Source organism: Dendrobates tinctorius, unplaced genomic scaffold (assembly GCF_039654945.1).
Source record: "Dendrobates tinctorius isolate UK_male_01 unplaced genomic scaffold, ASM3965494v1 ptg000326l, whole genome shotgun sequence".
NCBI lineage: Eukaryota > Metazoa > Chordata > Amphibia > Anura > Dendrobatidae > Dendrobates > Dendrobates tinctorius.
Window position 1 is genome coordinate 4929841 of NW_027361993.1, and position 26978 is coordinate 4956818.

General features: G+C 44.7%; 1 protein-coding gene across 4 annotated transcripts in view; it reads left to right on the forward strand.

The window, feature by feature from the left end:
• Positions 1–26978, forward strand: part of ARHGEF16 (Rho guanine nucleotide exchange factor 16) — a 132462-nt gene that overhangs the window by 56701 nt on the left and 48783 nt on the right. For all 4 annotated transcript variants that reach the window (XM_073561700.1, XM_073561702.1, XM_073561701.1 and 1 more), the window contains exons 4-6: positions 3554–3723; positions 11312–11368; positions 15547–15707. In XM_073561700.1, the coding sequence (XP_073417801.1) occupies positions 3554–3723; positions 11312–11368; positions 15547–15707 (388 nt within the window). The remainder of the gene's footprint in view (positions 1–3553; positions 3724–11311; positions 11369–15546; positions 15708–26978) is intronic.

Sequence of the window (26978 nt, forward strand, 5' to 3'; positions counted from 1 at the left end):
AAATTTCTGACAATGAACTGGGCAGATTAATAAATGAATAAGATGCCGCCTTTATCTGTACATAGTGATTCAAGTATATTGGGCCAAGTACTGCTCATATAAGAGGGTAGTGGCAGACTCTTGCACAGGGGCCCACCGGAGGATCCCCCTGTTTTCCTGTGTGCCAGTCCAAGCTGGGACCTGACTGTAAAAGTAGAGGAGGCACTTTGCTCCATCTGGCCCCTGTTCCACAAGTTCCCATTTTTTTTATGTGGGCACGCTGGTTTTGCTCCCTTATAAAAATATATATCATGCTGAAGCTGTACGTAGCACAAAGTGACAGTCTCCCTCGCTTTAGTGAATGGCTCCATTGGGTGTTCCATCCAAATCCAGTTTTTCAGGTTTTTAGATTTAAACCCCCATGGAGCTATGAACCTGTGTCCTGAATGTGATGTGAACTCAGCACAGATTGACAACTAGCCATGGGATTAGGAATCACAAGTTGCCTGTGTGTTGTTTTTTTTTTGTTGTTTTTTTTTTGTTTTTTTTTTACTTTTTACGGTTTGTTACCATCCACCCAGTTCAGAGTCATTAACGACTCGCATTGTCGCGTGCTTGGCCGACAACTCTGCAGAACAGGTTTTACCGCTTGCCGTGTAATTGATTCTTGCAGCGCTCAGATCAGGTGTTTATCGGGATACTTTCCATTTTCTTTTGGTCACAATAATTTCTAGAAACTAATAAGGAAGGAAAAGATACATGGGTGTAAGTGGGAACCTTCCCTAAAGAGTTATTCCTAAGCTACAATGTATAGCTTTATGATTGGCATTGTCTGACTACTTGTACGCCATAAGATCCTGAAAATCGATGGGCTGCAGTAGTGTTTGACAGCTGGCCCCTTCCCCTTTCCTTGTGCAAAATTACTTAGAAGATCCCCCATCCATTCCATGACTGGTTCCTGAAGTCGGATCCGCATTCATAAATTGATGGCATTTTGTAGTATCACTTTGTAAAATGGGAAGAGTCGATGTAGGGGTTGTTCTATCAACCAGAAAATCTCATCAGTGGGTGCGCAGGAGCATGTGTCTAGAAAAAACAAGTGCAGACCTTATTTTCAATGGACAAGGATTATGGAAAGCTATAGGTGGTCTTGTGAATAATGTGCCTACTGACATCTGAGGTCCCCTTTTGGGATGTTGGTATTGTTTATTTAGGCAGGGGTTTAGTGTATGTACCCCATCATCACCAGTGGCTCCATGCCTGCACAATCCTGTATCCAACCTTGCCCTGGTGTTCCGGGTGTATACCAGAGACATGTCTTAGCACCATTTCAGTACTGTATGCTCTTTAAAACTCTAATAAAATGGAACACTGCTGTGACTGCTCTCAAGGTGTTTTTTACAGACAGTCCCAACTTGACCTCGCCTAAAGCAGATGCCCAAATGTCGTCATAAGCAAAAAAGACTTTTAACACCAGACCAGTTTATCGCAACTTATTCTGATCATCTGCTCTTCCACCGCTGGCATCTCTGGCCCAAAACCAGAATAGCCAGATATCCAGTGACCTGTACACTGTGACTTCACATTGCGTGATAAAGCTAAATTGCAACAAGAATAAGGTGACCAGTAGAGGTATGGCACGCTAATAGGGTAATAATAATAAATAATAATAAAATTTCATTTCTATAGCGCCGACATATTCTGCAGCACTTTACATTTCAGAGGAGATTTGTACAGACAATAGACATTACAGCATAACAATAATCACATAGATTATAACAAATACCAAGAGGAAAGAGGGGCCCTGCTCGCAAGCTTACAATCTATGAGGAAAGAGGTAGACACGAAAGGTGGATGGTAACAGTTGCCCTGATTGTATGGACCAGCCATAATGTTAAGTGTGTAACAGTACAGACACAGAGGGCTAATGGATGCATAAAGCATGTGGGAATATGATGCGGGGAACCTGGGTATGGTAAAACTTTTGACTGTGCACACAGGGATAGATTAGGTTAATGTGTTGAGGCGATCGGCCAGTCTGAATAAATGCGTTTTCAGGGCACGCTTAAAATTGTGGAGATTGGGGACTAATCGTATTGACCTGGGAGTGCATTCCAAAGAATTGGCGCAGCACATGTAAAATCTTGGAGACCGGAGTGTGAGGTTCTGATTGAGGATGCTAACCTCAGGTCAGCAGAATGGAGGGTGCGGATAGGGTGGTATACTGAAACAAGGGAGGAGATGTAGGGTGGTGCTGAGCCATGGAGGGCTTTGTGGGTGAGGGTAATAAGTTTATACTGAATTCTGGAGTGGATGGGTAGCCAGTGTAATGACTGGCACAAGGTAGAGGCATCGGTGTAACGATTGGTGAGGATTCAGAATATGATTCTGGCTGCAGCATTCCAGACAGATTGGAGAGGGGAGAGTTTGGTAAGAGGGAGACCGATTAGAAGAGAGTTACAGTAGTCGAGACGAGAATGAATAAGAGAAACAGTCAGAGTTTTTGCAGAGTCAAAAGTAAGAAAAGGTCGAATTCTAGAAATGTTTTTGAGGTGCAGATAACAAGAGCGAGCCAGTGATCGGATGTGGGGGACAAAGGAAAGCTCGGAGTCAAGTATGACCCCAAGACAGCGGGCATGTTGCTGGGGAGTAATAGTGGAACCACGCACAGAAATGGCAATGTCGGGTATAGGTACATTAGTAGAGGGAGGAAACACAAGGAGTTCAGTCTTTGACAGGTTCAGTTTCAGATATAGTGAGGACATGATGTTAGACACAGTGTTTAGACAATCGCTGGTACAATATATGCCCCCCCTGGCGTGAGGAAAACTGATCCCATTTCTACCAATACCAGATGGACCGATTCTCTCACTTAAACCAGCTGTTATCCATAAGACCAAAGAGAAAACAACTCGGTGCTAATCATTTTCTTGCATCTTCATCGTTCCAGTCCATCTTTGAACTGGGATCATTTAAAGCTAACAGTGGTATGCGTACATTTCCCTACAAAGTGGTCTGGCTCAGATTGCTTGGCTCAAGGCTGACCTGGCCAGGAAAGAACAGGAAGGCTTGGTAGACGTGACACCAAGTATAGATCTCCATTGACATGGATGAGATTCAATTCCACATGACCTGTCCCCAGGTGTCATATATTATTTTTTTTTTTTTTTTTCTGCTTAATTTTTGTACAACCCCTTTAATGTGTGGGTTAGAAACTTTGTTCATCGAATCTTCTAAAGTTTGAGCACCGATAAATTTGTATGGTGGTGTTAATCCCATGAGTCTGAGATGTTAAATTCAACACTCTGCTACAATTTTCCTTTGGCAGCTGAAAAACATGAGCATCTACGGGGGAGAATGCCAGATGTAATCATGGAACAGAGCGCAACAGAGGAGACCGTGGTGCTGGGCGTTCTCAGGAGACTTTCTTTTTCTGGGTCATCTTGGGCAAGAAGGGACAGTGTGACTGTGCAATTCCTGTCATCTTTCAACAGGACCATAGAAAACAACTGTGAAAATATCAAAGAATTTACTGAGGGTTTCTCCATATTGCTCAACCGTCTTTTCTCTCTAGACCCCAGGTTGTACCAGGATTATAGAGAACGGGGACTCATCTCCAACAACCAGGAGTCAGATGATGACCTACTGGATGATAACTCCATCCAGGCTGAACCCCAACCTGACGACAGCATCGTAGTTAAGAATTATCGACCTGCTCAGCTTATCTGGAGCCAACTCCCAGAGGTAAGAATGATCTCCTGTATCTACATACACATAATGCTACTGCAAAATATCTGAATTGCCATCATCTAATGATGGTGTCTCTTTGACTGCCCGGGAGTGAGTGTTGGGACTGGGCTTTGAGGTACACAATAAAGAAGGGTGGTGTTAATGCAAATAAGAGGCCTTTTCTTGTGGACCCCTATTAAACGCTTCAATTAATGTATTTCATCCAGTCTTCTATAAAGCAGCCCTCCCATCAACATTTTTAGCCTTCTAATATATTGCAATCATCATATATGTCACTGTGTACTTACAATTGAGCACTTTGCTCTTTTACAATCGTTCATTACTAGTGTTGAGCGATACCATCTGATATTCAGAAATATCGGATCGGATTGGATCGGCCCGATACCCCAAAAAGTATCGGTATCGCCGATTCCGATACCGGAAGTCCCATTCAAGTCAATGGGACAGAAATATCGGAATTAAAAAAAACCCTTTCTTGTCTTGTACATCCTGTTTGGGAGGGGGGAAGAGTGTAGGCGGTGCGTGGGCGGACACTGTGCGTGTCTGTGTGTGCGGGCGGGCTCTGTGCGGGCCTCTCGGGGGTCTGTGCCGACTGCCGGTGGTCTGTACGGGCCTCTCGGGGGTCTGTACAGGCCTGTCGGGGGCCTGTGCCGGCTGCCGGTGGTCTGTGCCGGCTGCCGGTGGTCTGTGCCGGCTGCCAGGGGTCTGTACAGGCCTCTCGGGGGTCTGTGCCAGCTGCCGGGGGCCTGTGCCGGCTGCCGGTGGTCTGTACGGGCTTCTCGGGGGTCTGTACAGGCCTGTCGGGGGCCTGTGCCGGCTGCCGGTGGTCTGTGCCAGTGGCCTGTGCCGGCTGCCGGTGGCCTGTGCCGGCTGCCGGTGGCCTGTGCCGGCTGTCGGGGGCCTGTGCCGGCTGCTGGTGGTCTGTACGGGCTTCTCGGGGGCCTGTGCCGGCTGTCGGTGGTCTGTGCGGGTCTGCCGGGTGTCTTGTGTGTGTGCAGTCATCGTCCGATGGGACTACAAGTTCCATCGGGCGATGCCTGCTACAATGTCAGTGATTGACACATTAGCCAATGATGGGACAGTAGTAGTCCCATCATCCGGCTAATGTGTTGAATGTAAAAAAAAAAAAAAAACATACTACATACATACGTACTACATTCATACAGCATACATACATACATACTACATACATGCTACATATATACAACATACATGCTACATATATACTACATTCATACAACACACATATATATACTACATACATACTACATGTATAATACATTCATACAACATACATACTACATACATACTACATTCATACAACATACGTACATAGTACATTTATACATGCTACAGACATACTACATACATACTGCATACAATACATTCATACAATACATACATAGACATACAGTACATATAACATAGAGTACATACTCACCATCACTTGTCACTTTGATCCCCGAAGCCAGTGTCATCTGTGGAAAAAAATGAAAATAACAAACAAACAATATACTCCCTGATCCGCAGAAATCCATGCGTGTCCCATGCCAATCTCCCGTGGAGAACAGCAGCATCAGCTGATGCGACCGCTCTCTCTACGGGGCTCCAGGGATCCAGTGATGGGAGGTAGGTATCCTTCCGCACTGTATTCCTCCGTCACTGTAAAAAAAAATAGTCCCTGGTCTCACTTTATGGCAAAAGCTGTGTGGGAACTTTCTCACACAGCAATGCCAAAAGTGAGACTAGGGACTATTTTTTTTTTTTTTTACAGTGGCGGAGGAATACAGTGCGGCAGGATACCTACCTCCCGTCATTGGATTATTGAAGCCCCTAGAGAGCGGTCGCATCAGCTGATGCTGCTGTTCTCCACGGGAGATCGGCGTGGGACACGCGTGGATTTCTGCGGATCAGGAAGTATATGGCTTGTTTGTTATTTTCATATTTTTTCATAGATGACACTGGCTTCGGGGATCAAAGTGACAAGTGATGGTGAATATGTTCTCTGTTATATGTACTGTATGAATGTATTGTATGCAGTATGTATGTATGAATGTAGTATGTACTATGTATGTATGTTGTATGAATGTAGTATGTATGTATGTTGTATGAATGTAGTATATATGTAGTATGTTGTATGAATGTAGTATATATGTAGCATGTATGTAGTATGTATGTATGTTGTATGAATGTAGTATGTATGTTGTATGAATGTAGTATGTATGTTGTATGAATGTAGTATGTATGTAGTATGTATGTAGTATGTTGTACGAATGTAGTATGTATGCTGTATGAATGTAGCATGTATGTAGTATGTAGTATGTATGTTGTATGATTGTAGCATGTATGTTATATGAATGTAGTATATATGTAGCATGTATGTAGTATGTATGTTGTATGAATGTAGTATAAATGTAGCATGTATGTAGTATATGTATGTTGTATGAATGTAGTATATATGTATGTTGTATGAATGTAGTATATATGAAGTATGTTGGGTTGTTTTTTTGTTTTTTTTTACATTCAACACATTAGCCGGATGATGGGACTACTACTGTCCCATCATTGGCTAATGTGTTAATCACTGTCATTGTAGCAGGCATCGCCCGATGGGACTTGTTGTCCCATCGGACGATGCCTGCACACACAAGACCCCCAGCAGGCCCGCACAGGCCCCCAGCAGCCGGCACAGGTCCTCGAGAGACCCGTACAGACCACTGGCAGCCGGCACAGGCCTGTACAGACCACTGGCAGCCGGCACAGGCCCTCGAGAGGCCCGTACAGACCACCGGCAGCCGGCACAGGCCCCCGACAGGCCTGTACAGGCCCCCGACAGGCCTGTACAGGCCCCCGACAGGCCTGTACAGACCGCGCATCATGATGACATCATATCAGCAGCCAATCACAGCCACAACAGTGGCTCATTGCATTATGGGGACTTCAGATTCCGGTCTCCCATATTGAAAAAATATCGGTACTCGGTATCGGAATGCTCAACACTATTCATTACCAAAAAGTGAGTTGCTTGCCACCTAAAAACCATACAACGAACAATTGATATGATCAAAATTGTCTACTTGGTACAACTTTGGTCTGTGTATGGAGGCTTCTAGTGTTTACTCAATTTACATATCTAAAGGGGCTCGCCAATGAAAAATATTCCTGTCATTTTGTACCAAATAATGGTGCACCTATTTTTTTTTTTTATTTATTTATTTATTTATTTTTAATATCCTCAAACATACAGAACCGTATGATGTGTATAGGCCGTCATACATATTAAAGTGATGACTGTTGTTTAAAAAATGATTACGGTAGTCTAAAGCTGACATGGCCACACACATTCTTGTTCCTATTGCCTGTTACAGCCATTCAGCCTGGTCATACTGTACATTCTTCCACTGACGGACAGAGACAGAAAAAGGGCCCCTGTGCAATAACAGTGTATGGGCCCTTTGCAGTCCAGTAGCTCATCATAATACAAAATTTCACCTTCTTTGGAGGAAGAAGTGAGCCTCCCTATCTCTTGAACCCCTGTGCGGCCGCACAGGCTGCACCAATGATTTGTCCGCCCCTGCATTATCACTGACACCAGGCAACGAATGATCTTTCTGGCAACATTAATTCGACAAAAGGTCATCCACACATGAGCAATGTTTAGTTAATGAAAGCTCTTTTTTGCCGAAAACAAAATTTAAAAAAATCAAACCCGTTCAACTCCATTTGAAATGATGATGGTCTGTCATTGCACGGCTAAAGTCATCGTTCAGTCCAAAGATCCAAAGCGATTGTTTTGGTTGTAATTAGTGATGAGCGGACCTGTAGATGTCTGGGCTCGACTAGACTCCTTCTTTTTTTTTTTTTTTTTTTTTTTTTTTAAAGTCCATGATTCGAACCAGGGGGGCTGCAAAAGGAATCAAAATATGGGTAAGAACAGGACAGTTGCGCTGCAAACAAACATGGATAGAGAAGTGACTTAAAGCAGCCACCGATGAAGGGCTTAGGCCGGGATCACACTTGCGATTTAAACGGCCGAGTCTCACATGGTAATACACGGCGCTGCCGCTGGGACTCAGGAGTGGGGCGTGCAGCACCATGTATTGCTATGCAGCCGCACGCCCCGCTCCTGAGTCCCAGCGGCAGCATCGTGTATTACCATGCGAGACTCGGCCGTTTAAATCGCAAGTGTGATCCCGGCCTTATAGTATGATTTTTAGATTGAGCTGAGGGTCCACCAGAAGGCTAGCTCCTGGCAGTCCAGTTAAAATTTTCACCCACAGAGCATGATGCAAAATACCACCATAGAAGATGATTAAAAATTTCATTTTTTTCCATACTATTCACTTAGACACGGCGGTACAGTAAAATTATTTGTTTGGCCTACAAATGGCAAAGAGATGGCTGCATAGTAGAATTATTTTTTATACATAATGCTGGTACACACAGCAGCTTTTAGCAAAGTACTATTACAGACATGGTTGCAGAGAACACACAGCGACTTTTGGCATAGTACTCCCACAGATATAGGTTAAAGAATACACACAGCAGCTATTGGCTCAGTACTATCACAGACATGGTTGCAAATTACACACAACGGCTTTTGGCACAATACTATCACAGATATGGGTTAAAGAATACACACAGGGGCTTTCGGCACAGTACTATCACAGATATGGGTTAAAGAATACACACGGGCTTTTGGCACAGTACTATCACAGATATGGGTTAAAGAATACACACTGGCTTTTGGCACAGTACTCCCACTGAGTCAAGTGAGAGTACACACAGCGAATTTGTGGTAGAGTGCACTACCTAACTCTGTCCATCACTCCAGCTTCATCCTTTCCCTACACTAAGCAGAGCAGAATGGCGGCAGAACCTGTGATCCATCATTTATACAGATCGGGTCACGTGGTGCGCCGGCCAGTCACAGCCATGCCAATACTTAGCATAGCTGTGATGTCTCTGGAAGTGTCCACAGACAAAAAGCTTGTTGATTTAGCTATGCTGCAGCCTTTCAACAAATTTTTAGACGTCTGAACCCGAACAGTAAACTGGATATCATGTGAAAACCCCATGTTCGGGGTTCAAAACCAGATACTAGGTGTACAGTACGGACCCCAAACTTTAGAGTTCGGGTTCTGTCATCCCTAGTTGAAATAATTTTCATTACCTTAAGTAATGCACTCAACCTCCATGGCCTGTATGCACACTCACCATGCAAGACTCCATTGCTCAACAAATAGCATGTACAAGAAAATGTAAAGTTTGTTCAACGACATTTAGCCAAGCCTTTGAAATATTGGGAAAATATAGCCTGGTCAGATGAAACCAAAATTCAACTTTTTGGATGCCATAATACACACAATGTTTGAAGGCCAGAAGGCACTGCATATCACCCCAAAACACCATACCAGCGGTGAAGTTTAGAGTTGGGAACATCATACTTTGGGGCTGTTTTTCAGCATGTGGCACTGGCAAACTTCATATAATTGAAGGAACAATGAATGGACAAATGCACTGAGACATTCTTGATAAAAATCTGCTGCCATCTACCATGATCATGAAGATGAAACAAGGAGTGACATTTCAGCAAGACAATAATCCCAAACATATAGCCAAGGAAACGCAATTGTTTTCAGAGAAAGAGAAAATAACTGCTAGAATGGCCCAAGGAATAAAACTTTGCCTGACTGGACCTAACTCTATTGCCTGTGTGAACATTACCTGAAGCCTTCCGAGGTAGCGAAAGCAGCTGTGGCCTCGTCCATCACTCATCAATAAATTGGGTAATTGTTCTGATGATTAGAGGCAGCAAAGTGCTGGTTTGTGACAACTCTGTAACTGACGGGAGATAATCTGCAAGATTTCTTGACTGGTTTTCCTGACAAATTGGTGGGTTCCCCTGACCTTGCAGATGAAGAAAAATGTTTTTGAACACCTCAAAGAAAAAAAAAAACCTCCATGTACACATTCCCTATCTAACAGCTTTAAAGTGCATGGAACAGAAGTATGGCAGAAGTTATCACAGGTAATGCCTTACTTTTATTTCTTTGCCCTACTCGGAGTGGCACTACTGATGGAAGCACTTGGGAATTATAACAAGAACGCATTTGCTCATTTCTCTATAATAATATTATAAAGAGTCAGAAAATTTTGGATTTACTGAGCCATGCTTGTTGCAGTACCGTGCGGATCACAATGCCATCGCACTCATCTGCAATATACCGTAATGTAGCAGTGATCTTTGCTTATGCAACCTGCGGTCAGTCACCATGAAGAGCCAGCCTCATCCAGCTTGCCACATTTGTCCATTTTATGCCAGGGGCACATTCATAAAATCTTTATTTTAATTTGACATTTATAGAGAATTGAAGGAAGACACATTTTATAAACTCTCTCTAGTGATTGAAAAATGAGCCTGAGTGCATATTGTTTTGAGCTCATTAACAACAGTCCTATTATAATCATTGTGTAACCTCCCCGAGCTGAGCGACTGCTCCTTGTCCTGACACAGGTCATAAAACAAGTCTTGTAATCTGCAGTAAGACAAATGAATCACTTGTGAGATTTCTTAATCCTTTATTTTATGTTACCCACCTCACTAAACATTACAGGCGGATTGTAACACCTCACGTACAGTTTATCCATGTACATTATATCTACTGGAATATTACCTTGATGCCTTTTCTGAAACTCTATTTTATAATTGTCTCTTGCGTGGCTCGCCATGACGATCGCTGACATTTTGGAAAACATTTTATAAAAAATTGAAACTTGCCTTGTATAAATAGTAGTATTCTTGCTTCTCTCCTTTTATAATTAGCTCAAACAGTGCACTCTGTTGCCACCTTGTCACTTGTAATTTGAGCCGGCGAGGGAGTGCACTGTCACTGTGCATTAAAAAGAATATTGCATAGTGATAAGGGAGCTCGTATTGAGCATACAGTACATTGGAATTGACATGCGGGACTAACCAGTCACTGATGAATCTTCGTTTCTGGATGGGGACAGAGACTGTGCCAGTGACTACAGCCTCTGCCCCCTGATGGCGTCCCATTTGATGATCCCAGCATACACTTGGGATTCTCAAAGCATCATCAAAACAGAAATGGGGGGGGGAATAAAGCTGCTGAATTAGAGAGAGGGGGGGGTAGGGACTTTTCAATTAAACCATATTGGGAAAAACTATTAATATAGACATTTAGGATGAAAATCAATATTTGTTTCGGACCACCCTTTTAAGCAATTCAGAGTTTTCCAAGACTGTAATATTGCTGTCCAATCCCTAGGGTAAGCTATGAATATCTGATCATTGGGGTCTGACTCCTGGCACCCATCAGTTAGGTGAACTTCATTATTTTCTAAGCACAGCACCATACACTTGTTTCTGGTTGTGGCTATGCCTGGTAATGCAGTGACGAGGACTAAGCTGCTGGTCCAGTTAGTCACAACCAATTGTATGACACTGTGCTGCTAGATTTTAGATTTGGTAATATTAACTTTATATAGATAAAATGGGGGAAGCAAATTTTTTTTTTTTTTTTGTGCATCAAAAATAACATGCTTTGATCTTGCTTAGGTACAAGAAGCTGGAATTCTAGATCAGATCTCACCAGAGGAACGTAAGAGACAAGAGGTAGGACATTTTGGTATTACCATGTACAGGACACAAGATTTGCTTTCATGCGTGCATACAGTGATCTTAGTGTAGATCCTCTTCATGAGTGTGACATCATATTCTGCACTTCGAAATACGTTCTGTTAGGACAGTAAGGGAGATGAGCAGAACAGTCTCTTGAGACTGCACCAAATTATGCTTCTAATATCTGTTATCTTTGTAAAAAAAAACATAACAGAATAGTGGGAAGTGGTGGGGTCTTCTTCAGGATAGCTGAATCTGATTGCCATTCCATGTTGACCTAAATGTCTGCAGCTGACAAATTCGCTGATGTCGCGTCTGTGAGCTACCTGGTACAAGATGTAAACTGAAAAGGACAAATCCGTCCTGTTTTATCCATGGATGGTCTCACAGTCCCCACAGACCAATAATCTTTTTCCAGAACATTAAGTATTTAGGGTGGTATGTAATGCCAAAGACTCCAAACCTTGAACGTATGAGTTGCCAGTTAAGTATTGGTTCTGCAGCAATGGAAAACTGTATATAATACAAAAAAGCAAAAATAAATATTGCAAATAGTAAAGTTTTATTGCTTGATCAAGTCATTCCCTGGCTCGCCACAGCTTACACCTTCAGTAGTGATGGGCGCATGTGCTTGGATAGGGTGTTATCCGAGCATGCCCAAGTGCCAACCAAGTGTCTTCGTCGAGAAGGAATTATATAGGTTTGAGTTCCCGCGGCTGCATGTCTCGCGGCTGTTAGATAGCCACAACACATGCAGGGATTGCCCAACAGCCGCGAGACATGCAACTGTGAGTTCTCAAACATATTATTCAAGCATGTTGAAGACACTCAGCGCCCGAGCATGCTCTGATAACACCTTATCTGAGCAAGTTTGCTCATCACTAACCTTCAGATGAAGATGGTCTTGGCATATCATTGCATAGATCTAGCACACTTCAGGTGATAACTGAACAGTTACTGAAAGGTACAAAATCTCATACTGTATATGGGCTTTCTTCTTTCCCACCCAACAGCGAAATTGATGCGGTATACCAACATAACGTGTCTGTCCCACGTCTAGAATTGGGCTACACCAGGGCTTGGCAAGTCCTTCATACCCCCCCATGTGACTCCCAAAGTAGCCGGCTATTCTGTCAAGTCGCAGCATCACACGCAAAGGCACCATGACCGTTCTCTATATACAGTTGTGGTCAATATTATTGTACTCCCTTAAAGGGAATCTGTCACCCTTTTTTTGGACTATCAGCTGCCGGCATTGACATCAGGGGCTTATCTACAGCATTCTGTAATGCTGTAGATAAGTCCCCGATGTAACCTGAAAGATAAGAAAAACACGTTAGATTATACTCACCGGAGGGGGCGGTCTGGTCCGATGGGTGTCGCAGTCCAGTCCGGTGCCTCCCATCTTCATATGATGCAGTCTTCTTCCCTTCCTGTAGTGGCTCCGGCGCAGGCGCACTGCTCTGCCCTCCGTTGAGTATAATCTAACGTGTTTTTCTTATCTTTCAAGTTACATTGGGGCTTATCTACAGCATTACAGAATGCTGTAGATAAGCCCCTGATGTCAATGCCGGCAGCTGATAGTCCAAAAAATGGGTGACAGATTCCCTTTAATATTCCGTACACCATGTAAAATATCTCCTGAAATGTAGTGGTTAGTGAAACTGCTTGGCATTACAGATTGTAAATTCTTATGTTTTCATATAGAAAAGCGCAATACACAAAATTCAAAATGGACTGGGTAAAAAAAGAAAAAATTGAAAACCATGTCAAGAAATGATTAATTGATAAAGTTGTGGGTGACTATTTAGATGACCACACTTCTGAGTAGAAACACTGAATCCAAGTGAGCAGATGACGTGAATGTAGTCTTTATTAGGTATTTCTGGACCAAACATATATGTAGTTCTATTTGAGGAAGGAACTTGTTCGGATACAGTGTTTCTACTCTGCAGCATGGTCCTCTAAATCGTCACCCACCACTTCACTTTTCAATTGCATGTGCAGAAGTGCTCCTTCTACTGGCAGACAAAGCTACAAAATATGATTTTAAAAAGTTTATAGGGGGGTTGTGCCATACACAACCCCACAATGTGAGCCTAATTCTCACCCCTTACCCTTCTCTAACAAAGGTTATCACCCTATGTGTGCATGTTCTCTCTCCCTTTCAAGAAACAATTAAAGGCACCCTTTCTGTTCAGTTTCAAACAAAGGACCAAATTAGAGTAACTTTTGGTTAAATATTGGGATGTATCTGTATCTACTTTCAGTGCTCATATGACTTTAATCATCCTACAAATGGTGGCTTTGATGCATTCATCAGTTTTATTCACCATTCTTATTAATGGAAAAAATAATAGGGCTGTGAGCAGACCAAAAATCCTATTATCGCCAAACGCAAGGAGTCGAAGGCATAAAGGTCAATAATCAAAAATCTTGACACTACCATGTGTAGTAAACTTCATGATAACATGTTTATAATTCAAGAACTCTTCAGGCCATTGTTACATAATAACATAGATTGAAAAAGATCTTGGTCCATCAAGTTCAACCTTTTTACTCCAATTATAATCTATTTGTCACTAAACTAACTATAGCCCATAATGTGAAAATCGAAAATTGATGAGGAAACTCTAGGAAAGTTGGTTTGGATGTGGTACGTGATTTGTTTGCCATATTTCAAAGAACTTACTGTAAATCTGGAGTGATGGTTTCAAATAATAAAAACAGGGCTTTATGTTTATAGGCGAAGGAGGACAACACTGCTTATAAAAGGCTTAAAAAAGAGCGACAATGTTGTTTAAAAAAAAGCCAAAATACTTTTGGAAAAATGTTCTATGGACAGATGAAACAAAACTAAAGTTCTTTGGCAGTGCTTACCAGAGTTTTATTTGTAGATGACGAAATTAGTTATATAAAAGAAAAGTGCCCTCTCCCTACTTTGAGACATAATTGAGGATCCATAATCTTGTGAATCATCCGGAGGAAGTGAGAGAGCAGCATCTCTCACTTCCCGGATGTCAGTTATGCTCATAAGAGGGGAGATTGAAGACAATACTGTTTGGCCACTATATATGCGTGACATAATGTCACAAGTATTATTATTTTACTTGGGGGAAACAGAAATTCAGAAGGGGGTTTTCCAAGTAGTGAAAAACCCCTTTTAAACATTTGTAGACTCATTGTTAACATAGAATAATTCAGAAAAACATACCATGGGAAAATAGCCTCACCAAAACTGTCAAATGACAAATGCGCTAGCAGGATGCAGCAAGCTCCCCACTGCTAGGGGCAGCACAGGTTAAAGCTGGCAAATTATGGAGGGGTTGGCTGCCTAGTAGCAAAAATGCACACAAATAGGACTTGCATAGAACGCCAGTCACACAGGTAAATATGATGCAAATTGTCTGGATAACAGCCTATTGATCACGCCCATAGTATTAGCAGGCGGGCTGTCCAGCACTATATATGCACCACACAGTGACAGACTCCCCAGTAGACCAAGCCAACATAAAGGGGCCTAGCTGCATCCTGCAAAAAAATGATAAAAAGTGCAATAAAAGATAAAAAAAAAAATTAATGCATATAATAAATACATTAAATGAGGTATTTGTTAATATTTTGGCCAAAATAGATAAGCTCGCAACCCAACACCAAGGGTCCTCATGCTTGCGATTCCTAACACTAATTTCAAAAACGGCAAACAGAAAAATACAGAAAAAAAACAAACTTTTATTGCACTTTTTATCCTTTTTTTCAGGATGCAGCTAGACCCCTTTATGTTGGCTTGGTGTACTGGGGCGTCTGTCACTGTGGTGCATATATAGTGCTGGAGAGCCTGCCTGCTAATACTATGGACGTGATCAATAGGCTGTTATCCAGACACTTTGCATCACACTTACCTTTGTGACTAGCGTCCTATGCAAGTCCCCTCTGTGTACATTTTTTCTACTATATAGATAGATAGAGAGAGAGATATATATATATAGATAGTGTGTATTTTTTATATATAATATATATATATATATAATATTGAGTAAGGTCCTCTTTAAATTTAGTTTTGTGCACATCTGTACCATGGGAAAAAACATTCTAGTCATTCAGAGGTGAGGTGCGGTGTTTGCGCAGCTTTTGGCCTATATTTACAGTGCAGTCCTGTGTTTTCTTTGTAGGCCATATTTGAAATAATCACCTCGGAATATTCTTATCAGCACAGCCTTGACATTCTCTTCCGACTCTTTAAAAAGTCTGATGAGCTGAAGCAGACCATTAACGGCACAGACCACCATCATCTCTTCTCCAACATCGCAGATATCCTTGAAGTCAGCAAAAGGTAATTGAACTCTATCTAGAGAATAAGGAAAAATTAAAAAAAAAAAATCTGTGTGTGTATGTATATATGTGTGTGTGTGTGTGTATATATATATATATATATATATATATATATATATATATATATATATATATATATATATATATATATATATATATATATATTATATTATTTTCATGACAAAAGCATATCCTAGATGACAGCAACAATCTTAATGGGTTAAAGGGGTTATATCCAAGATCACAATATGGTCTTGATATCAATGTATGCATCTATTTATTCAGTTGTGCCAATATATCTCACTTTTAGATCCGCCTTATTTGGCATAGATTACCCCAAATCACCACCACATTTTTTTTTTTTTTTTTTTTCTGATCTGTCCCTCTTTTTCTTGAAAAGTTAAAAGGTTTGGCTATACTGATGTAGATAGCAAAAGATAAAATCAGGTTGGCAGAGTTGTGTACAGGACCATACAATAAACAGGGGCATAGGGTGAATTCTATACTTAGATTAGCTTGATGATAACTCTGAGAGATGGAGCTATTCATGAGCAGCACACAGGAGAGAGAGGGAGAGGCCTGCAGCACTGAGGAGAGGCAAGTGCTGCTGAGAAATGTAGTTTTAGCAGATAAGAATAGGATGGCCCATTCAGCTGTGTGAAACTGGATGCACAAATGGGCAAATATAGATGAAAAATATGACAAAGGTACAAGAAAGAAAGGATAGGATATGTTGGGCTTAGTCTGTGTATTAACAATAAGTAAGCATTTACTGTGCTTTGTGAAAAATAATGCAATTCTCGGAATAACCTTTTAAGTTTTTCGACCAATTGTCCTGATTGACCAATGGAACAAGATCTATTATAAGGTTGCTCCCCATTCTTGGACAGGTAAGGTCCAGTTCTAGCCTTAGAATGTTCGGTGACCTTGAAAGTGAAAATGCCAGACAAAATACATTACATTTTTAGTAATTTGGACCTACAACCCAAAAGAAAATAGATTTTTACCCGGCCCATGAGGCAAATATGTCTGGGGTTTTTCTACTGGTGTCCTCAGGACTAATGAATGTCCTTGTCAAAAGCCTCCTTGGCCACTATTAACAAAAGTCTACCTTGCTTTATTTGGTGTCCCTGAGTATATTTCTTATGTAGGTTTCTGGGCTGCTCACGATAGTCCTATGCTGAAATTTGCAAAGGTTCAGGACCTCTGATAGAGCCACATTGTGGCATCACAAATAAGTATAAGTTGGTGGACTGGCAGACATGAGTACTTATGGCCCAGCAGAGGAAAGGCTTCTGAGGGTTCACCCTCCTCAATCTGCACTCAAAACTGCATCTGGAGTTCATGCTGCCCTAGGCACAAAAAATTGTTCAATCCCCTACTAAAATAAGACTAAAATTGCCCATACCTTATTTAAGTTAGTAGTAAAGGCACCAATAAAGATTAGACTAACATCGACCAAACCTGCAAATATTGGCAGTCTGTGTATGGGGGTCTCTGACAGATGATTGGATCTGGCAATGTCTGATATCGGACCGCAGGTCATTTTGTTTTCTAAGAGCTAAGCAATTGCCAGAGATGACTGACAGCAGCTCTCTCATGGATAACTTGGCCAAGCAAGCATTCCTGTGTATGGAATAGTTGGGCGAGAGAGCTTTTGGCTGAACAATGGTTTAGCATATCGTTCAGCTGACAGCTATGTAATGTACTCTGGGGCTTTAGTCAAACACTTGTTCGGTTAATATATATATTATTTTTTTATTATCATTATATTATTATTATGACCTTGTTCAAACAGCTGTATATTCAATATTTGTTTTGTCAATGTGTGACCCTATAATCATCTGGTATCAAGTCTGACAAATTGAGGATGGATCACTTCATCTGCGTTACTACATGACCAGAACCGCCGTCACTGTCAGTAGATGCAGACAGCACCAGAACCCCCATCAGTGCATAAATACAGCACCAGAACCCCCATCAGTGCATAAATACAGCACCAGAACCACCATCAGTACTTGCATACATCACCAAGCTTAGTACAGCGATCAACTGCAATGTCAGCTATTGTTTCCAACTTACACTGTTGTATTACATGATTCTGCAACTTCCAGTGTGTTCTTAACACTGGTAATGAGAAGATGGGTGCTACTGATACCAGTCATTATCAGACTACAGCCCATACAAGAGCTACAATACTTATTAAATGTTTAATATTGCTGCTGCCTAGATCCAAAGAGTAACTTAACTTTTGAGGGAGTGCATATGTTTTAAGCACTTTTAAAATTCTGAGCAGTTTGGTGCTTGTCTGGGTCCGGAGAACCTCACCGACCGCTCAGAATACCTCTTGGCAGTGTGTGATTCAGGAGAGGGGAGTGCACAGACACAGAAAGCCTATGACTTTCTACTACATACTCTTTGTGTGCGCTTGTCTCCTGAGTTGTGCACTGTCTTTTGAGGATCTCGAGACAGACTCCCAACAACCTGCTCAGAATTAAATGGCAGAAAATATAAAGGGTATCTAAATTTTTGAGAATGCATCTTAAAAACAGATACCGTACATAGACCAATAAGTTCAGTAACTGTTTATTGGCAGATCTAACAATCGCCAAACTTGCAAGCAAAACGTTCATTCGTCTGGTGAAGTAATTTTTTAAGCTTGCTTAAATATAATTTTTCTCATCAGAGACCTTAAAAATAAGTTTCATTATGTCCCCCTGAATACCTTTGCTGTACCTTAAATAAGTATTTTGCTGTGCCCATGAATTAATAGTCCCTCACTGTGCTCCCTGCACATACGTCCCCCACACTGTCCTCCCTTATGATACATGGCCGCCACACTGTCCTCCATTATGATATATGGCCTCCACACCATGTTCCCTTATGAAGTATGCCTTACACACTGTTCCACCCCACCTCCCCCTTACACTAGTCCCTCTAAAACTGCTTCTTGCTCCCACCATGCTGGCCTCTCTATACTGCACAATCACACTATCCATCACTCTGTATAATGAAACTGTACAATCCAGAAACGGGATAATACTGAGCGATAATTTAACTCTTTACTATGTAAAATCCTTCTGCTGTCGGGGTCATGTGAAAATTATGGGAGATATCCCTCCTTCCCATCACTACTAACTGCAGTCGACTTTTTGCATCCCGGGACGTCTGATCTCTACTATGACATGCAGTCTTATTTAAGCTGGATATTTTTCCCACATGTGTGAAATGAAAACCTCCTCCTCTACAGGGAACCATCTCCTGGTCACCACTTCTAATGGGATCCAGAGAGGAAGCGGTATCATTCCAGTAGTGGCTGCACTCCAATAAATCCCAAACCCCAGAGAGGGGTCACAAGCGCAGCGAAAACCCCGTCACACAATGAAAGAATTAGACTGATAATAGGAAGTTGTCTAAACTCAGCTGGGGAGAACAGGGGCCCGTATGTTGTATATCTAACTCTTTATAAGCACCCCGAGGAAGCCAAGACTTTGCCCTCTGCTACATCGATAAATCACACGAAGTAACACAATACCACAAAAAAAATATTACTTTGATGGGAATATTCAAATTATAAAACCCTGTATCTATTGCGTTTTAGGCTATGTGCACACGTAGTTTTTTGGGTGTGCGGATTTTGGAGAGAAAACCGCAGGTAAATCTGCAGGTCAAAAGTCCTTTAGTTTATCTGCGGTTTTGCCCTGTGGTTTTACACCTCATAATGGATGAGGTGTAAAACTGCAGCGTTTCTGCAGCAAACAATTGACATGCTGCAGATTGTAAACCGCGCGGAAAAATCCGCAGCATGTGCACTGCGTTTTTTTTTTTTTTTTTTCCATTGAAAATAAAGGTACTGTACAAAGCAGTAGAATCTGCTGCGTTTCCGCAGAGCCAAAACTGCTGCGGAAACGCAGCAGATTTCACTACGTGTGCACATACCCTTACAGTTGTAGCAGAACTAAAGTTGATTAATGATGCCTGTTAGTACTGCTATGGTTCTTGCTGATTCGGAAGGGTTATCTGTGTACAAGCAATGCAGCTCTCGGCAGTTACATAACAGGTAAAATTCTGGATCTCCGCACAATGCATTTTTTCCCTTCACCCATGACAGCACCACATGAGAGAGGGATCTGCCCCGCCAGGACAGGAACCTACTGAGACATAAGGGGCGGCACCTCTCCCCCGCTTCAGTTGGGTTCCTGTCCTGGAAGGAATCCCACTGTGGCGGTGCCTGTCATGGGCGAAGAGAAAGAAGACCCAGGCCCGTCCCGGCGCGGGAAGAACAGGTAGCTTACCTGTAGCGCCGGCCGTCGGGTCCTGGAAGCGCAGTCCCCGGGGTCCCTGGGGCTCCGGGTTCGTGCGGGCGTGGATGGGATCCCGGTGGCTCCGGGAAGCCCCCACCGCGCCGCCCTCCCCTCGCGCACGCCGCATCTCGATCCCCGTGGCAGGGGAGAGACGCTGGCGTCTTCCGGCCGCTGACGTCAGCGGCGCTTGGAATGCTGGGTGCGCCGGCTGACGTCAGCAGAAGGCGACGGTGTAATGGCGCCGGGTGCGACGCCGGCCGGCTTTCTGAAGCGCTGGGCCGGTGGTCGCAGGGGGGAGGGGAGGAAGACGCTCACCAGGCGGAGGCATGCAAATTAAAAGGGGAAGACAGCGGTAGATCGGCGGTGCAAGATGGAGTCCGAGCAGGAACGTTCAGCGTCCCTGCCTCCCTCACAGCCCTCTGGCAGAAAGCATGGAAGCCATTCAAGCAGCAGTCGCCCCAGCCGCAGGTCGGGGCACTCCTGAAGGTCCAAAGAGCGCGGGTCAGGTGCTCCGACGCAGCCTCCAAATCCGGTACCCTTGATTACGGGTGGTGAGTGATCTTCGTGAATGTCAGCAGTATATTAATAGGGGGTTTTTCTATTGTATGCTTCACCCTGTAGGAAAGGCCCAGAAAAGCAGGAAGCAAGAAGAACAATAGGGATTGTGCTATATGTAAATCTCCCCTAGCAAGAGACTGGCAAAAAGATCTCTGTGCTTCGTGCATTCAGCGAACTATGGCGGAGGAAGCGCCTAGTTTCGCAGCCAATCTAATATCTGCCCTCAGGTCAGAAATGGAAGGCTCAATTAAGTCCTTATTGAAAAAAGGGAAAAAAAGCAGGAAGGATTTCCCTAGTTCCCCCTCAGATTCCGCATCAGTATCATCTCAGGCGGAAAAATCATCCTCCTCAGACTCCTCAGATAGTGACACAGGGGGTAAGCCATGTTTCCCTGTAGAAGATACAGATGCCCTCCTAAAGGCCATTAGAACCACAATGGGCCTACAGGAAGAAAGGGCGGCTAAAACCCTAGAGGACGTCATGTTTGGGGGCTTCAGGAGAGGAAAAAACGAACCTTTCCAGTAAACGCGAAAATCCAGGCGCTTATTGAGAAGGAGTGGAAAAAGCCTGAAAAATCGGGGGCCCTTCCATCCGCTTTTAAGAGGCGATACCCCTTTGAATACAAGGATACGGAAATATGGGACAAAGTCCCAAAAATAGATGCAGCGGTGTCCAGGTCTTCCAAAAGGTCGGCCCTGCCCTTGGAAGACGCAGGGGTTCTTAGAGACCCGCTAGACAAAAAAGCGGACTCATATTTGAGGCACGCATGGGAAGCAACAGCAGGAGGTCTTAAGCCGGCGATAGCGGGCACCTGCACGGCACGCTCCCTCATGATCTGGCTGCAGCAGTTAGAAGAGAAGCTGGCGTCAAGGGTCCCAAGAGAGAAGATCTTATCAGACATGTATCTCTTGCACGGGGCAGCGGCTTTTCTGGCAGATACCTCGGCGGACTCTATGCGATTAACAGCCAGAGCAGCGTCACTATCAAATGCTGCTAGACGCGCATTATGGCTTAAAGGCTGTCCGGGTGACCTTCAGTCCAAGGCCAAATTGTGCTCTCTCCCCTGCGATGGCCGATTCCTGTTCGGCAAAAACTTGGACGATATTCTGGAGAAAGCAGGCGATAAGAAAAAAGGCTTCCCCAGATTCCCTATGGATCAGAGGAGACAGCCCTTTCGGAGGGGAAGATTCAATAGAGGACGTCCTCCCGCTGACAGGAGAAGATGGGAGGATAAAAAGAAGAAAGAATCAGGGTTTATGTTTGGTGGAGGCACCTCCACCTCCAAAAAGTCACCACAGTGACGCCAGTATTCCAGTAGGAGCGAGATTGGCACTCTTTTTCCAGGCCTGGGAAAAGATCTCCTCCAACACCTGGATTCTGAGCATCCTAAAAGAAGGCCTGAAAATCCCCTTTATTCGTCAGCCAAAATCCGTGGTCGTCATCACACCTATCAGGAAGATGACCGAAGAACAACTGGCCTTAGAAACAGAAATCCTGAGCCTGATAGACAAGCGGGTACTGTCCGAGGTGCCACGCTTACAGGAAGGAAAGGGGTTTTATTCGCCCCTTTTCCTAATAAAAAAACCGGATCAGTCATTCAGGACAATCATAAATCTCAGACGCCTCAATATATGGATAAAGAACCCGACCTTCAAGATGGAATCAGTAACTACGGCAGTGAAGCTGCTACATCAAGATTGCTTCATGGCCGTAGTCGATTTAAAGGATGCGTATTACCACATCCCTATCCATCCAGATTACCAGAAATACCTGAGGGTAGCGCTTTATATTCAGGGCACACTAAGGCACTTTCAGTTCAGGGCTCTTCCGTTTGGCATATCCATAGCCCCGAGGGTCTTCACCAAGGTCATAGCGGAAGTGACAGCCTTTCTCCGGATTCACGATACGGTCATAATACCATACCTGGACGATTTTCTTATAGTGGGCAGTTCAGAGGACCACTGTACAGCACAGCTGACTCAGGTGATCAACACCTTGCAAGAGTTAGGGTGGATAGTCAATTTCAAAAAATCAAAATTACAACCCCTAAAGAAACAGACCTTCCTAGGATTTATACTGGACTCAGAAAGGCAAGAGTGTCTGCTCCCAGAGTCCAAGATAGAGAAGGTGCAAAATCTGGCCTTGGCGGGCCGAAACCAACCATGTATGACATTAAGAAAAGCAATGTCCCTGCTAGGTACCCTAACATCCTGTATTCCGGCGGTCAGGTGGGCTCAGTTTCACACCCGGCAACTCCAGGGGGAGATACTAAGAGCACAAAGATCGCTAAGAGGGCGTTTGGAAGGAAAGCTGGAGCTTTCCTTAAAAACCAGAGACTCTCTCAACTGGTGGTTGAACGAGACAAATCTGACCTTAGGAATACCATGGGACAGACAGGCGACAGATATAATTTTAACAGATGCAAGCTCCTCGGGGTGGGGGGCACACCTAAGGGGCCTCATAGGTCAGGGTTCCTGGACACCTCAAGAAAGGAAGGCATCCTCCAACCTGAGAGAACTGTGGGCAGTGGGCAAGGCCCTAAACCACTTCATTCCGCTACTCCAGGGTCAAGATGTACGCATCATGTCAGACAACAAGGTAGCAGTGGCATACATCAACCACCAAGGAGGGACAAGATCACACTCCTTAATGGAAGCAGCAACAAACATTCTGAGCAGGGCAGAGGATCACCTACACTCCGTGACAGCCCTACACATAAAAGGGGCAGAAAACATAGAGGCAGATTTCCTGAGTCGCAATACCCTGAGGCAAGGAGATTGGGCACTAAACCGATCCATTTTCAAAAGTTAATTCAGCTTTGGGGGGAACCGGTGATAGACCTCTTTGCAAACAAGCACAACAGGCAAACAGAAAGGTTCTGCTCTCTAAACCCAAGGGAAAACCCATGGGCAGTGGACTCATTGCACATCCAGTGGAACTTCAGACTGGCTTACGCGTTCCCCCCAGTAGCTCTGATCCCGACTGTGGTAAGAAAAATCAGAAACGATCAAGCCAGGGTGATTCTAATAGCTCCATTTTGGCCAAAAAGGCCCTGGTTCGCTCTGCTACGGAAGATGTCCCTCTCCGATCCTTGGGTTCTGCCAGAAATCCCGGACCTACTAGTTCAGGGTCCAATATTACACGCTCAGGTCAAAGGATTCCATCTGACGGCGTGGAATTTGAAAGGTCGCTTTTAATAGATAGGGGGTTCTCCCCTGGGCTGGTGGCCACTCTGCAAAAAAGCAGGAAACCGGTGACTACTAACATCTACGGCAGAACATGGGATAAGTTCCTACAGTTCTTGGGTAAGCCGTTAGGGAAAGAACCTCCGATTAGTGACATCCTAGAGTTCTTACAATCTGGGTTGCAGATGGGGTTAGCAGTAAACACACTTAAGGTTCAGGTGTCGGCACTAGGGGCGCTCTACAATTGCAAACTGGCATCAGATAGGTGGATAGCCAGATTTATTAAATCCTGCCATAGAGCTAGACCTATTCCAATACCTAGAATAGCCCCCTGGGATTTAAACCTGGTGTTAGAAGCCCTTACAAAAGAACCGTATGAGCCATTACATCAGCTACCCCTAAAGTTTTTGACCCTAAAAACGATCCTGTTAGTAGCCCTCACATCAGCCCGCAGGATAAGCGACTTACAGGCTCTCTCAGTAAATCCTCCTTATACGCAAGTCTTTCAGGATAGGGTAGTGTTAAGAACAGACCCCAGTTATCTGCCCAAGGTAGTGTCAGATTTCCATCGGGGTCAGGAAATTGTTCTTCCATCCTTTTGCGAAAATCCAAAAAATCTGGGGGAGGAAAAATTCCATAGTCTGGATGTTAAAAGAGCTCTTGTAGAATATATATCTGCCACTAGCCAGTGGAGGAGGTCACAGTCCCTATTCGTAGCTTTTCAGGGTGCCAGGAAAGGCTATGGGGTTTCAAAAGGGACTATTGCTAGATGGATCAGGGAAGCCATTAGTGTAGCCTATTCAGCTAGTGGTATCCCGATTCCTGACGGCATCAAGGCTCATTCCACCAGAGCCGTGGCGACCTCCTGGGCTGAAAAGGCAGAGGTATCAATCGAACAAATTTGTAAGGCCGCTACCTGGGCCTCACCTTCAACCTTCTTTAAGCACTATAGATTAAATCTATCCTCCTCTGCTGACTTAACCTTTGGTAGAAGGGTGCTGCAAGCGGTGGTCCCTCCCTAAGGTGTTTCGAAGTCTCCAAAAATCTCTCATGTGGTGCTGTCATGGGTGAAGGGAAAACCACCATGGTTACTTACCGGTAGCCGGTTTTTCCGGAACCCATGACAGCACCCGTACATTCCCCCCCTTTTTCACTGTATGGTGTGCACAATTAGTAGGGTGTTTTGAGTGTTGTGGTGTTGGATAAACATGTAACTAACCGGGAAGTCCTCTCAATGCTCTGTAACCCAACTGAAGCGGGGGAGAGGTGCCGCCCCTTATGTCTCAGTAGGTTCCTGTCCTGGCGGGGCGGATCCCTCTCTCATGTGGTGCTGTCATGGGTTCCGGAAAAACCGGCTACCGGTAAGTAACCATGGTGGTATTCGGACTCCCATGACAGCACCACGAGAGAGGGGATCCGCCCTTCAGGAAAAGAAAACCTGCACACAAAGGGCGGCACCTCTGCCACGCATCCGTTGGTTTCCTGTTCCTGAGGGGACAGGATCCTACAGCATAGAAGTCCGAATGGATCCCAGGCCGGCCGACACAGGTAGCACGGTGGTCTCCTACCTCGGCCGGTGCGGAGCTCCTGGAGACGCCACGGTGGTCCTTGCTGGGCTGCACAGTGGTGGCAGCAGGGAGCGGAGTCCGGAGGATGTCCACTTCCATAGGAAGCTGTCGCCGGGTGAGTATACCCCGGGGTCCCCTGCTCCAGCGGAGCGGCGGCCGGGGCGGTGTTCGCAGCGCGGCCGAGTGGAGTCCGGGATCCAGAGGCCCTGCAGGAGGAAGCCCAGGAGTCCCACATTGCTCCCTGGTAAACAAGAAATGTCAGCGGGGCCGCGGTGACGTCGTGGGCGGAGCCGGCGTGCACTTCCGAGTCAGCGGCGCCACTGCGCAGGTGCGAAAAATCCAAGATGGCTGTACCCATCGGAACAGGCCACTGGGTGGTAACTGCTCGAGGCAGGGGGGACCAACCGGGGGGGGGGCGCGGCACGTCTGCTGACCGGAGGAGGGGTATAAAAGCATGGCCCAATGGGGGGGTTCCATGCCTCTGGCCACATTAATGGAGAGTGAGCAAGAAGAGCAGCAGCAGCCCCTAGAGGAACATCAGCACGCCTTACAGAAGCCTCGGGGTCAGCAAAAATCTCGGGACAGCAGAGCGTGGCAAACGGCGTGACAATTCCAGTCATAAGAGCTCCTCCAGGTGGTCGGGAGCATCGACTGAAAAAAATCCCCTTCTTGCTCCGGTACCTATTCGCTGCACTGGTAAGTGATCTACGTGAATATTCACTCAGTTATGCGGCTTCCCCTTATGTTTTATTTCAGGGCAAGAAGTCCACGGGTAAGGCTAAACACGGGGAATGCGCCCTCTGTGGATGCCCCCTACCTGATTCATGCCAAAAAAGTTGTGTGCCCCTGTATCCAGCAGACGGTGAGGTCTCAGGAAGGGATGGATTGGCATTACGTCTAGATAGACGATATTGCCTTTTACTATACTCCCTCAGGTAGCAGAGGAATCACCTAATATCGCTGCAAGCCTGAAAGATACAGTCAGGGAAGAAGTAAGGGAATCCTTAAAGTCCCTGACCCAAGCGGGAGGCTCAAAGTATGTGGCCCCTCCGGATTCAGACTCCTCAGCGGAATGGGGGAGAAATGAGGACTCCTCCGATTCATCCCCCTCGTCGACTTCGGAGGAAGAGGACTCCGGTCGTTTCTGCCTGCCCCTAGACTGAGTTGATAAGCTGGTAAAAGCAGTCAGGGGTACGATGGGGGTAGAGGAACCCAAGCCACAGTTATCCATGCAGGATGTCATGTTCAGGAGGCTGGAGCAGGGAAAGCAAAGGGCTTTAGACGAGAAAATCCAGGAGCTGATTCGTAGGGAATGGAAAAAAACAGAAAATAGGGGCTCGTTACCACCAGCTCTCAAATGCAGATACCCCTTTGAGGATCCGCCAGTTAATACCTGGGACAAGGCCCCCAAGTTGGACGCGGCAGTCGCCAAAGCATCGAAAAGAGCCTCGCTACCCTTTGAGGATATGGGAACCCTTAAAGACCCCTTAAACAGGAAGGCAAACACCTTAAAGGAACATGGGAAATGGTGGCCGGTTCCCTAAGACCAGCGGTAGCATCAACGTGAGCGTCCAGATCCATAATGGTCTGGTTGGACCAGCTTGAGTCTCAATTAAAGCAAGGGGCTCCTAGAGAGACAATTCTGGGTGCCATGCCA